We start from the raw sequence: 14133 nt of genomic DNA on the forward strand, positions 1-14133 counted from the left end.
GGGTCTCATTCACTACTTTTCAGTTTTCTGGGGCTGCATTCATATGGTGGGAGGCTTATGAGAGGCGCAGGCCGGTCGGTGCAGTACCACTTACATGGTAAGAGTTCTCCGTTCTCTTCTTGGAGAAGTTCGTGCCGCAGTCTCGCGTGGAGGAGCTGCGCAGACAGTTTGGGCAGCTTTGGCAGGATGGCATGTCTGTGACCTAGTGCGAGATGAAGTTTTCTGAGTTGGCTCATCACACAGTTTGGTTGGTTCTCACTGATAGGGAGAGGATCACGAGGTTCATTGATGGCCTCACGTATCAACTACGGTTGCTTATGACTAGGGAGAGGGTATCTGGTGCCACTTTTGACGAGGTGGTTGATATTGCTCGGCAGATATAGATGGTCCGTAGCCAAGAGCATGGTGAGAGGAAGGCCAAGAGGCCTCGAAGTTCAGGCGGTTTCGGCGGGGTACCTTCTGGGGGTAGTCCTATCACAGCAGGGGTCGCCCTTATAGGCCCGCTCAGACAACTCGTGCAACTCATCGTGGTGCATCAGCTAGCCACGGTTCTTATAATGCTCACTCAAGCCAGTCTTCATTCACTATACTACCAGCACATAGTTCTTACCATGCCTCATCTGCTCAAGTTTCTACAGGCAGTGCCTTAGGTTATCAGGACCAGCAGCTCCGTCAGAGGAGGGGTTGTCTCGAGTGCAGAGACTTTGGTCATATCAAGAGAGATTGCCCTAGGTTATTGAGTGGGGCTCCACAGTAGAGTTCTCGGCCGATGGCACCAGCACTACCAGTTATACCACCCGCCCAACCAGCTCGGGGTAGGGCTCAGTCAACTAGGGGTCTCCAAAGAGGAAGAGGCCGATCAGATGGCGGTCAGGCCCGGTTCTATGGTTTTCCTGCCAGGCCAGATACCATTGCTTTAAATGCAGTGATCACATGTATTATTTCAGTATGCCAAAGGGAAGCTTCTATATTATTTGACTCTGGTTACACTTATTCGTATGTATCATCGTACTTTACTCATTATCTGGATATGCCCCGTGAGTCCTTAGTTTTACCTGTTCGTGTATTTATGCCGGTGGGCGATACTATTATTGTGGACCGTGTGTATTAGTCGTGTGTGTTAACTATTGGGGACTGGAGACTAGAGTGGATCTTTTATTGCTTAGCATGGTTGATTTCAATGTAATCTTGGGTATGGATTGGTTGTCTCCATGTCATGCTATTCTACACTGTCACGCAAAAATAGTGACGTTGGCAATGTCGGGGTTGCCGAAGGTCGAATGGAGAGGTTCTCTAGATTATGTTCCCAGTAGGGTAATTTCTTATTTGAAGGCCCAACGTATGGTTGGGAAGGGGTGTTTGTCATATTTGGCCTTTGTGAGAGATGTTGATGCAGACACTCCTACTATTGATTCTGTATCGGTAGTGCGAGACTTTTCGGATGTATTTCATGCAGACCTGCCAGGTATGCCACCCGATATGGATATTGATTTCGGTATTGACTTGGTGTCAGGCACACAACCCATTTCTATTCCTCCGTATCGTATGGCACCAGCTGAGTTGAAAGAATTGAAGAGCAACTTCATGAACGTTTTGATAAAGGGTTTATTAGGCCTAGTGTGTCACCTTGGGGTGCACCGGTTTTGTTTGTGAAAAAGAAAGATGGTACTATGTGGATGTGCATCGACTACAGGCAGTTAAACAAACCTATAATCAAGAATAAGTATCCTTTGCCGCATATTGATGATTTATTTGACCAACTTCAGGGAGCGAGGGTATTCTCCAAAATTGATTTGAGATCCGGGTATCACTAGTTGAAAATTCGGGATTCAGGTATTCTAAAGGCGACATTCAAGACCCGTTACGGTCACTATGAATTTCTCGTGATGTCTTTTGGGCTGACCAACACCCCAGCAGCATTTATGCACTTGATGAATAGTGTATTCCAGGCATATCTTGATTCATTTGTCATAGTATTTATTGATGATATCCTGGTGTACTCACTTAGCCAGGAGGAGCATGCACATCACTTGGGTATTGTATTACAGAGGCTGAGAGAGGAGAGACTTTATGCCAAATTCTCTAAATGTGAGTTCTGGCTTAGTTTGGTGGCATTCTTGGGACACATAGTGTACAATGAAGGAATTAAGGTGGATCCGAAGAAAATAGAGTCAGTTCAGAGTTGGCCCATGCCATCTTCAACTACTGAGATTCGGAGTTTTCTCAGATTTTTCGGTTACTATCATCGCTTCGTGGAGGGTATTGCATCGCCTTTGACTAAATTGACCCAGAAAGGTACTCCATTCAGGTGGTCGGATGAGTGTGAAGAGAGCTTTCAAAAGCTCAAGATTGCCTTGACCATAACTCCAATTCTAGTTTTACCTTCAACTTCTGGTTCTTACACTGTATATTGTGATTCTTCTCGAATTGGTGTTGGGTGTGTCTTAATGCAGGAGAGTAGAGTTATTGCTTATGCTTCGCGCCAGTTGAAGCCACATGAAAAGGACTACCCTGTTCAAGATGTAGAATTGGCAACCATCGTTCATGCACTGAAGATTTGGAGGCACTATCTCTATGGTATGTCTTGTGCGGTATTTACAGATCATCGGAGTCTTCAACACTTATTCAAATAGAAGGATCTAAATTTGAGGTAGCGGAGATGGTTGGAGTCGCTAAAGGACTATGATATTACTATTCTGTATCATCCCGGGAAGGCCAATATGGTAGTCGATGCCTTGAGTAGAAAGACGGTGAGTATGTGTAGCCTTGCATTCATTCCCGTTGATGAAAGGCCTCTTGCAGTCGATGTTCAAACCTTGGCCAATCAGTTTGTGAGATTAGATGTTTCGGAGCCCAGTCGGGTTCTAGCTTGTCTGGTTTCTCGGTCTTGGCAGTGAAGGCCTTGGCAAATCGCAGAAGTGGTTGATTTATCGCACTTGCGATACCGCAGAAGCGGCTAAGTGAGTCACAGGTGTGGAACCCCTGGACAGTATACATTTCGAAGGTGTTTCAAGTTTTTCTATTTTTGGACATTTCCAACACGGATTCGGGGAGATTTTCAAAGAGAATTCACGGGGAAACTTGAGGTAAGTCACTTGTGATCATTGTTAGTCAATAATATTAGATTATCATTGAGTATTTCGACTAAATTAGGTGTTTTTGAGGTAAAATTAGAGGATTTGGTCCTAGGGATTTGAAAATGAGATTTGGGGATTTGAAGGTCGAGTTGTTGTTGTCGGAATTTGGTAAATTTGGTATGGTTGGACTCGTGGTTGAATGGGCGTTCATATTTTGTAACTTTTGTCGGGTTCCGAGATATGGGCCACATGGGCGATGTTTTAGTACAATTTCAGATTTTGTTGGAAAATTAGTATTTTCATATGGAATTAATTCCTATAATTTGTATTGACTGAATCGAATTAATTGTGACTAGATTTGAGGCGTTCAGAGGCCGATTCGCGAGGCAAAGGCATAGCAGAATAAAGAATTTACACGGTTTGAGGTAAGTAACAGTTCTAAATTTGGTCCTGACGGTATGAAACCCTAGATTATGTGTTATGTGATCGGTTTTGAGGTGACGCACATGCTAGGTGACGGGCGTGTTAGCGTGCACCGTAGGAATTGTGACTTGGTCAAATTCCATGAAACTGTGTAGTTGAATAATCTGTTGTTATCTGTACATTCTCCATGTCGTAGAGAAATTGAACCCCAAACCATGATAGAAATCATGTTTAGATTATGTGTTGGCACGGTAGGGACCCACAAAGATTGTGTACACATTGAATTATGTGCTAAATTGTTATTTTGTACTTAGTCACAATTTACTTATTTATTTTATCTCAGTCTCTATTGTTCCTTGTTGATACATTATATCAATTCTGTTGGGGCTGATTTTCATGATTACTGAGAGCCCGAGAGGCTAGAGAGATTTATGACTGAGTGAGGTCGAGGGCCTGATTGTGAGATACTGATACTATAGTACGTGAGTTGTCCGTGCATCACGTGAGTTGTCCGTATGGATTCAGATATTATACTATAGCACGTGAGTTATTTGTGCAACACGTGAGTTGTCCGTGCGGATTATAGCGCTTGAGCTGAAGGAGCCCCTCCGAAGTCTGCACACACCCCCAGTGAGCGCATGTACCTACTGAGTGCGAGTGCAGAGTGTAGAGTGATTGTGTGGTTGGAGTGAATGGGAGGACTAAGAGATTGTTGCTCTGAGAGGATGCATTAATTTTATTATTGTTGTATTTCAGTTATCATATATCACTGTTTTAGAAGTTTCTGAGAGATATTATCTTCTGTTTCAGTTGAACCTGACATGAAATTACTGTTTTAGCCTTAATTGTCGAACTTGAAAGCATGCCTACTTTCTTATGTTGGAAATTACTGTAATTGGACTTAGCTGAGAAGCTCGTCACTACTTTCAATTCTTTATTTAGTCTTGTTACTTACTGAGTTGGTTGTACTCATACTACACCTTGCACTTCGTGTGCAGATTCAGGTGTTCCGGATATATTGGGTGTTGATTTCTTCACGTGGTTGATTTTTCGGAGATTCTGAGGTAGCTGTCGGTGTTTCGCAGACCTTGTCTCTCTTTCCTTTCAGTTGATTATACTGTTCTATATTTTCTAGACAGTGTTTCATCAGTCAGACTATGTTATCATTTAGATGCTTATGTACTCAGTGAGACTGGATTTTGGGAGTGTATTTTATATCAGTATGTGTGGGGGTTTTCTATTAAATTTACACATTATGTTTTCAAACTTAAAGGAAATTGTGGTTTAGTGAGATTGTCGGGTTGCCTAGTACCATGATAGGCGCCATCACGATAGGATAGGATTTTGGGTCGTGACATGCGAGGACTTTACGGTAAGCTGTATCCTATGTTACGATCCGCAGCATACAGAGTCTCCATCAGAATTATTTATATTTTCCTTTCTAACTTGTATTCCAGACAGATGTTGTATTGTTATTGTACCTTCTAGTAGATGCTCATGCACTTGTGACACCAAGTTTTTGGGGTATTGTAGAATTTATTTATGGATTGTTTTACATTGATACACTTTTACACATTATTTTAATTAAACTTTGTGTAACTACGATTTATTTTAATGCACTGACCTCTCTATTTAAATAAGATTCATGATTTTAAAAATAATAAAATGAATAATTAAGTGTTGGCTTGCCTAACAGCGATGTTGGGCGCCATCACAGCCTATAGTGGATTTTAGGTCGTGACACAATTCTTCTCTGTCAAAACTTCTCATGATTTCATTTAAAGTGTTTAGTTACTATATTCATTTGTTTTCTTTGCTCGATAACGAGTAAAAGCTTAAGTATGGGAGAATTTGATACGTGCATTTTACCTAATTTTAGCCACATAATTTCTCTCATAAAAACATATAAATTATCATGTTTCTTCCATATTCTTAACTTTATTTTGCAGGAATAATTATAGAAGAATTGTTGTGCGCAACATGAAAGAAGAAAAATAAAAATTCAAGAAAAATACAACAAAGAAGTGTAAGATCGAGTTATGATTCATTACTGCCGTGACAATACACCAAGTCTCGATTTGCCTTGATGAATCAACGAAATCTAAACTTAGAATGACGAATTCTCATATCTGCAAATTCAAAATCTAGATTTGCCATGGAAATCTAGCACCAAATCGAGAAGTCGAATTCTCATCTATGCAAATGCAAAATCTAGATTCGCCATGGAAATCTAAGCACCAAATCGAGAAGTCATCATAAAATTTTCTTATATAAGAAGATGTTGCCTGATCAGAAGAGGGCATCGTGGTGGAGAGAAAGCTTAGAGCTAGAAGTTTGAATCTAAATTCTTAATAAGCTTCTCTGTTTTATTTCTTTCACTAGTATCGAGTTATCTTTTCTTTTTAAATCATAATAGTGGTTTAGTTATTGTTTCTAAATAAATTTTAGTGTAGGAAATTATTCTAGTTCCTACTTTTAATTAAATAGGGGGAATTATTCTTCTTGAATATTTTTTTCTATTTTCTTATTTAATGGATAAGAATATTTTTATTGTTAGTATTAATTTCAGTATGGAGTAACTTTTCTTGTGTTGGGAGAAAGACGGATCTTAATATTTCTATATAATAGTAGATATTATTCCTCAAATTCACATGCTTGAGCTAAAACTTTTTATTTAACTTTTATCTGCTTTTACAGTTAGACGTAATTTGATTTATTAACATCTATCTATCTTGTACCACATATTAACTGTTTATTAATTCTGTAATCGAGAGAGACGGAAGAAATAATATAGTTAATTGTAGTATTGATAGATGTTAATATTTATTCAGTAATATCTATCTCTTTTATGTTATAATTAATTTTACACACACTTGTAATCGAGAGAGACGGATAGTGTAATAATCAGTTATAATAAGTAGGGTAACCGAAATGGACTTGCTAACAAGAGCATGTTTTAGTTCAATCATATATTTTTGGTTCTTTATTATTCCTATTTTGAAGATTAATTTGTATAACCGAGAGAAGTGCAATTAATTATTCAACTTGAGTAATAATATATATTTGTAATCGTGAGAGACATTTATACATTTTTGAGAAATAGAAATTGAAGAATAATAATTCTACTATATAATAGAAATATTAAGTGAAGTCAAGATCCCAACACCTTTTTATTGTATTTGTGAAAAATAAAATATTTTCTATTGCTCTATTCAAGCATTTTTTGTTAGTTAATTCACAACTCAACTCATTCTGACTTTCTCAAATAGTAATTAAAACAAGAAACGTTTGTAGAATAGATAAACCAATCTATGTGGGTTTGACATCTTTCTATACTATTATTTGACAGAATAGGAGTTAGAATTTTATATACGTTAGACACTCGTCAATTTCATCCTTTCTTGGGTGACTCATTCATTCTATTTACTTAAGTGTCATTTATTGATATTCATCAATATTTAATGCTACATTATTTTCTTTAACTTCTTAAATATTGGTTGTGTGTTGCCGCTGCTATTAAAATATATCTACGTGGTATTTATTGCACTTCTTTATTGCACTTCTGAGAACTTCATCTTTGGGATATTATTGTTAACTAAGATTAACCCTCATTTATATAAATTTAATTAGTTGAACCAAGATCTATATTTTTTGGTCAAACACTAATAGCCTGTTTCGTCAAGCTGTAAAAACCGGCTTATTTTGAGAAACGTTTTTTTCTCAAAAGTATTTTTCTTAAAAATACTTTTGGTGAGAAGCGGTTTGTATTTGACTAATTAATTTGAAAAATACTTCTGAGAAGCAATTAGTGTTTAGCCAAGTTTTTAAAAACTGTTTCTAAGTATATTTTTCTCAAAAGTGTTTTTCAAAAAAGTGTTTTTGGAGAAAAATTTTTTTTTTTTGCTTCTTCAAAATTATTTTTGCTTCTCCTCAAAAGCACTTTTTTTTCTTCCAAAATCATGACCAAATACTTTAACTTTAAAAAAAAAAAACTTTTTTTAGGATAGGAGAAGCTTGGCGAAACATGCTACAAGTTAATAAGTACTTGGAAAATGAACAATACGGCAAAATTATGAGGTAAAGGTAAGTCACAGTAACTGACGAATCGTTTAGTAAAGAGGTAGGAGTTCTACTAAAGTGAGAGTCGACAAGGTTCGGCGTCTCCCAAACGCGAAAAAGAAGCCCCACAATTTTAACTGTCTTTACCTTAATTAATTTGTCTTAATTAAGGAAAACAGAATAAAGACATACGACATGCGCACTAATAAAGTTTTTCTTTCACACAATTACTATATACTTAATCGACTAATAGGGACGAGACGAAACTTTTACGTGTCGTTTTTCCATTTAAAAAGTACACCAGTTAAGTACATAAAACATAACATATGACCCCCGTCCATTTCGGTCAACTATGCCATAAAACAGGGTAACCAAAAGAAGGACCGTTTTAATGCAAAAGAAGAAAAGAATTAACGAAGCTCCATTAATGTTGAACCAAGTATTCGTAGCTTCTCTCACCCAAAACTCGGATCCATCTTCTTCACTCTTTTCTCTCTTAATTCTTTTATTCTCCTTGTCTCCCAACACATCACGTTTTTTTACTTTTGTTTCTGCAAATATATTCTTTCCCCCAACTTGTAACACAATGTCTTGGAAACTTATTCTAACGCCCATTTCACACAATTTCAGCCTTTGTTTATTGTAAGTAAGGGTTTGTCTATATTTTATTGCTTTATATATTTGTAGCAAATAAGCAGAGAAGAAGAAAAATGGAAAGCTATTTGAATGAGAATTTTGGAGGAGTGAAGCCGAAGCACTCGGAGGATGAGATGCTACGGCGGTGGAGGAGCCTTTGTGGTGTGGTCAAGAATCCAAAACGTCGTTTTCGTTTCACTGCAAATCTCTCCAAGCGATATGAGGCTGCTGCCATGCGCCGTACCAATCATGTATACTACTTACTCCCTTTTACTTATAGCATCAGCTTACTTGTGTTTTTCTCAGACTATTTTATAGTTAAGTCCTTACAAAGATCAATTTTATGACTTTCGTGAAATTACCCATACAATTGTTATAATAAAGAATTCAGACGTGGCTGATTTGATTGTACTAGGCAAAATAATAAAAATGCAATATCTACATAGTTAATACTATATTTTATAAAGTGACGATTTTTTTAAAACAGCTCAGCTCAGCATAGTATTTTTTATTTTTTATTTTTCAGAAGGAAAAATTTCCCTAGCCTGATTTCAACTTGATTGTTCGGGTTGAGTTGTAGTTCATGCCAATTTGCAGCACCATAAGTGTCATGCTTAAAATTGGGTCAAAACTTGGTGTCATTTGATATTATTATCGTATTATTTTAAGTTCTGAATTGGCACGTTATGGAACAACATGCAAGTTCATAAACGTGGCTGAACCTTGTGTGTTTAACTATGAGTTACAGGAGAAATTGAGGGTAGCAGTTTTGGTTTCGAAGGCTGCATTTCAGTTCATATCAGGTGAATTTCAAATTATCATTCAGTTTAATAAGGTAGTTATGAGAAATTCTAAAGACTAATTCTCTGACGTGCAGGTGTGCAAGCAAGTGACTACACTGTCCCTGATGAAATTAAAGATGCTGGTTTTCAAATTGACGCGGATGAGCTAGGATCCATAGTTGAAGGCCATGATCTGAAAAAGGTGAAATTTCATGGTGGAGTAGATGGTATTGCAAATAAACTTGCTACATCAAGTACCGATGGGCTATCTACACGTGACTATAGTTCTCTAACCCGCAGACAAGAGATTTTTGGAATTAACAAATTCCAAGAAAGTGAAGCTCGGAGCTTTTGGTTGTTTGTTTGGGAAGCCTTACAAGACATGACCCTTATGATCCTCGGCGCGTGCGCATTTGTTTCTCTACTTGTTGGCATTGCAATGGAGGGATGGCCAGTTGGGGCTCATGACGGTCTTGGTATAGTAGCTAGCATTTTGTTGGTTGTCTTTGTTACTGCAACAAGTGATTATCGTCAATCGTTGCAGTTCAGAGACCTGGATAAAGAGAAAAAGAAAATATCCATTCAAGTTACTAGGAATGGGTACAGACAAAAGATGTCTATATATGATCTAGTTCCAGGTGATGTAGTTCATCTCGCGATAGGTGATCAAGTCCCTGCAGATGGACTCTTCCTTTCAGGATTTTCTGTTTTAATTGATGAGTCCAGTTTAACCGGAGAAAGTGAGCCAGTGATGGTCAGTGCTCAGAATCCTTTTCTGCTTTCTGGAACCAAGGTCCAAGATGGATCTTGTAAGATGTTGGTAACAACAGTTGGGATGAGGACTCAGTGGGGAAAACTGTTAGCAACTCTCAGTGAAGGCGGAGATGATGAAACTCCATTACAGGTCAAACTGAATGGAGTGGCAACAATCATTGGGAAAATAGGCCTTTTCTTTGCTATTGTGACTTTTGCAGTACTTGTGCAGAAAATGTATAGCCGTAAACTGACAGAAGGATCTCACTGGAGCTGGTCTGCAGGAGAGGCTAGGGAATTATTGGAATACTTTGCAATTGCAGTTACAATTGTAGTGGTTGCAGTTCCTGAGGGACTTCCCCTGGCTGTGACATTAAGCCTTGCATTTGCGATGAAAAAGATGATGAACGATAAGGCACTTGTTCGACATTTAGCAGCTTGTGAGACAATGGGTTCGGCTACGACTATTTGTAGTGACAAAACAGGCACGCTAACAACCAACCGCATGACTGTAGTGAAAACATGCTTCTGTATGAATGTCAAGGATGTGACTAAGCCAAATGACGCATCCGCCATTTGTTCTGAAATCCCTGATTCTGTACTCAAAACTTTGCTGCAGTCAATTTTTAACAATACTGGAGGTGAAGTTGTAGCTACCAAGCACGGAAAACCTGATATATTGGGAACACCAACTGAGACTGCTATTTTGCAGTTCGGTTTAGCACTTGGTGGAGATTTTCAGTCAGAAAGGCAAGTAGGTAAACTTATAAAAGTTGAGCCATTTAACTCCACTAAGAAGCGCATGGGTGTGGTGCTGGAGCTTCCTGAAGGAGGTTTAAGGGCTCATACTAAAGGTGCTTCGGAAATAATATTAGCTGCCTGTGATAAGGTAATTAATTTAAAAGGGGAAGTTGTTCCCTTGGATGAAACATCAACTAACCATCTGAAGACCACAATTGATCAGTTTGCTAGTGAAGCTCTTCGCACTTTGTGTCTTGCCTATATGGAGCTGGATAAAGGATTTTCCCCTAATGCTGATATTCCAGTTTCTGGGTATACTTGTATAGGTATTGTAGGTATAAAGGATCCTGTCCGTCCTGGAGTCAGGGAGTCTGTTGCACTTTGTCGTTCAGCTGGTGTCACTGTTCGAATGGTTACTGGAGATAACATCAATACTGCAACAGCCATAGCTAGGGAATGTGGTATACTGACCGATGATGGTATTGCCATTGAAGGTCCAGTTTTCCGGGAGAAGAATCAGGAAGAAATGCTAAAGCTGATTCCCAAAATTCAGGTACTTCAGTAATTCCGTTTACACATTGACAATGAAGAGATCATAACAGATTATTCTTCCAAAAGTTTCCTGCTCATTCATTATGATATTTGATTTATTGATTGTCCTCTTAATTTGTCCAGGTGATGGCTAGGTCTTCACCACTGGACAAGCACACTTTGGTGAAGCAATTACGAACCACATTCAATGAAGTGGTAGCAGTAACTGGTGATGGAACCAATGATGCTCCTGCACTGCATGAAGCAGATATTGGACTTGCTATGGGCATTGCTGGAACTGAGGTGAATATATAATCTCTTCTTGGTTCATTCCAATCCGAGTTGTTTGAATAGTTGGGTGTTAGCCATATTACTTAAGTAACAAATTATCATTAGATGATGCGGTTACAGGCACTTAATTGGAGGATGATACGTACGATAGAATAGCAATTAGAAATAAGGGGCATTGTATGTCTCTTAAGTGCTTGTGCAATTTTCGCCAATACTCGTTTGAGTTTGTCTCTTATTTTGTTGATAACATACTTATTCTAAGGCTTGACAGTGAGATGACCGGTCTAAGTATTTTGTTAGCTAAAATAAGATGGAATTCATTCTGAGACTCGGAAAATAGATGAAAAACAAAAAGAATTGAGTCTATCTGATGGCGAGCTTCTTCTATGTATACTGACTATATAAGGCCAAATTTGGCCACATTGAGTGGTATTTGTAAGTGTATTCTAACTTACTTCCTCTGAATCTGGTTTTAGGTTGCCAAAGAGAGTGCGGATGTCATCATACTGGATGACAATTTCTCCACAATCGTGACAGTAGCCAAATGGGGACGCTCAGTCTACATAAACATTCAAAAGTTCGTTCAATTTCAGCTGACTGTTAATATTGTTGCATTGGTTGTCAACTTCTTGTCAGCTTGTTTCACAGGTCAGGAGAATTTATCTTCTTGTACTATGTATTAAGCAGATTACTATTTCCAGTTACCTCTGCTGGATAGCGACCTAAAGTAGTATTATTAATTCTTGTACTATGATCATGCTTCAGGAACTGCTCCACTTACTGCTGTTCAACTTCTGTGGGTTAACATGATTATGGATACATTGGGAGCACTTGCCCTAGCAACAGAACCTCCTCATGATGAACTAATGAAAAGAGCTCCAGTAGGGCGGTCAGGAAATTTTATTAGTAACGTCATGTGGAGGAATATCTTGGGACAATCCTTATATCAGTTCCTAGTAATATGGTTTCTTCAGTCAAACGGAATGGGATTATTTCGTCTAAGTGGCCCCGATGCTCAACTAACCCTCAATACAATTATCTTCAACACATTTGTTTTCTGCCAGGTAAAAACTGAAAGACCTTTGCAGTAATTTTCTGCAGTACGTTAGATAATGGTGTAAAAAGGAGAAGTTTACATTCCCTTTGTTGTTATTTGCAGCTCTTCAATGAAGTGAACTCCCGAGAAATGGAGAAAGTTGAAGTTTGGGAAGGGATGCTTGATAATTATGTATTTGTTGCAGTTCTCAGCATAACTCTTGTGTTCCAAATCATAATTGTAGAATATCTGGGGACATTTGCAAACACAACACCCCTCTCGTTCATTCAATGGTTCTTAAGCATATTTTTCGGATTCTTGAGCATGCCAGTTGCAGTAGGCTTAAAAAGGTTTGAGGTATGAAGTACATGGACAGAAGGTACCTAGTATTTTTTGTAACAATTCCTTCACAAAAGGAGCTGCCCTGCTAACTCTTTATTATGAAAATGAAATATTTTGAATGATGCAGCCTCAGTAACACAGTTGTAAGATCCCAAAATTCCTTCTGTTTCCCTGGTTTTTCTTTTGCTTGAGGGGAAAAAAGAAAAAAAACGAAAAGTAGGAGGATCCAGGATTCCAGAGCTTGTGAAGCAGTGTCTAGCCTTGGCTTTTTTAAAGTAGCATTTTTTGTTCAATTTATTGGATTTTTCATGTAATTATCCATTTGTAACTGCTAATGAAGAAAGATTTTGTTTAAAGCTTTCAGTTTTCTCTGAGACTGGCTCTTTTTGTTTCTGGGTTCTGTCAGTTGGATACATCCATAATAGAGAACATTTTAAAATTTCAAAAGCTGATTGATATTCTCTATTTAGAAGGTACTTTTATGGAATGGAAGAAGCTTATATGTTTGATGCTCAAACTGCTAATTCAGAAGTTTTCTCACTCAAAATGCTCCTTCCCTCCTTTTTCCCCTTTTGATAATAATAATTGCATTCTTAAGTATGAATTGCATCATATATAAGTTTTTTTCTTCCTTTCCACGCTGTCGAAGGGCTATCGAAAACAACATCTCTACCTTCATAAGATAGGGTAAGTTCTGCGTACATACTATCCTTCTCAGGCTCCACTTGTGGGATTACACTGAGTTTGTTATTGTTATTAGAGGTCAGATACATTTTTGATTATTTTTCTTGAGCGAAGTAAATGAAGATATTTCTATTGACAAATAAGGGTGAAACTCAAACCCTGCGCGTTTTGCTTGCTAATGTATGTCATATTAAATTGAGTGAACTATCTATTTAAGAGATTAAACTTCTTAGAAAGAAGGTATTAAATAATTATTTATTTTATGCCTCCACAAATAATTAAGATAGCTGATCTCAAGATTATCTTGCAAATTGAAGATTATAAATCCCTTTGCGGTAAGCATTGAAGACAATAAATCGCCAATTATGATTAGAGTCAATTCAGCCAGGGAACACGTTGCATCCCCCATTACATAAATTACATATATCTTTCAAAGCCTAGAATTATTCTAAACGCTTCCGAAAATCAACCTCAAAAAGGAAAGAGATAAGGAAAAGGCAACACCATATTCTTTTCTCGAGGATAAACTAATTAATTGTAAAAATTATCTGATCTACTTCTAATGTTTCATCCCAAATAAAACTAAATTACGTACGCGTTGATTCACGAAGAAAAGTCGAAAAAATTGCTGTTAAATTGTGAATCCTTTTGTTGGTTGTGTAACATTTTGCTGAATCATATTTAGATAGGGCACGTACTCTGTTGATGAAAACAAGCACGTCAAACGTATTGAAAGTCAAAATATATATTGCAATTATATTAATTTAAATTAAGTAGG

General features: G+C 37.8%; 1 protein-coding gene across 1 annotated transcript; it reads left to right on the plus strand.

Moving 5' to 3' along the window:
- The first annotated feature begins 7947 nt into the window (after positions 1-7947).
- Positions 7948-13027, plus strand: LOC104098923 (calcium-transporting ATPase 2, plasma membrane-type-like). The gene is made up of 7 exons (XM_009605779.4): positions 7948-8446; positions 8944-8998; positions 9073-11024; positions 11147-11305; positions 11770-11941; positions 12059-12357; positions 12453-13027. The coding sequence occupies exons 1-7, from the start codon at positions 8270-8272 to the stop codon at positions 12690-12692; spliced, it is 3054 nt and encodes a 1017-aa protein (XP_009604074.1). The 5' UTR covers positions 7948-8269; the 3' UTR covers positions 12693-13027.
- Positions 13028-14133: the final 1106 nt, after the last annotated feature.

Source organism: Nicotiana tomentosiformis, chromosome 2 (genome assembly GCF_000390325.3).
Source record: "Nicotiana tomentosiformis chromosome 2, ASM39032v3, whole genome shotgun sequence".
Classification (NCBI taxonomy): Eukaryota; Viridiplantae; Streptophyta; class Magnoliopsida; order Solanales; family Solanaceae; genus Nicotiana; species Nicotiana tomentosiformis.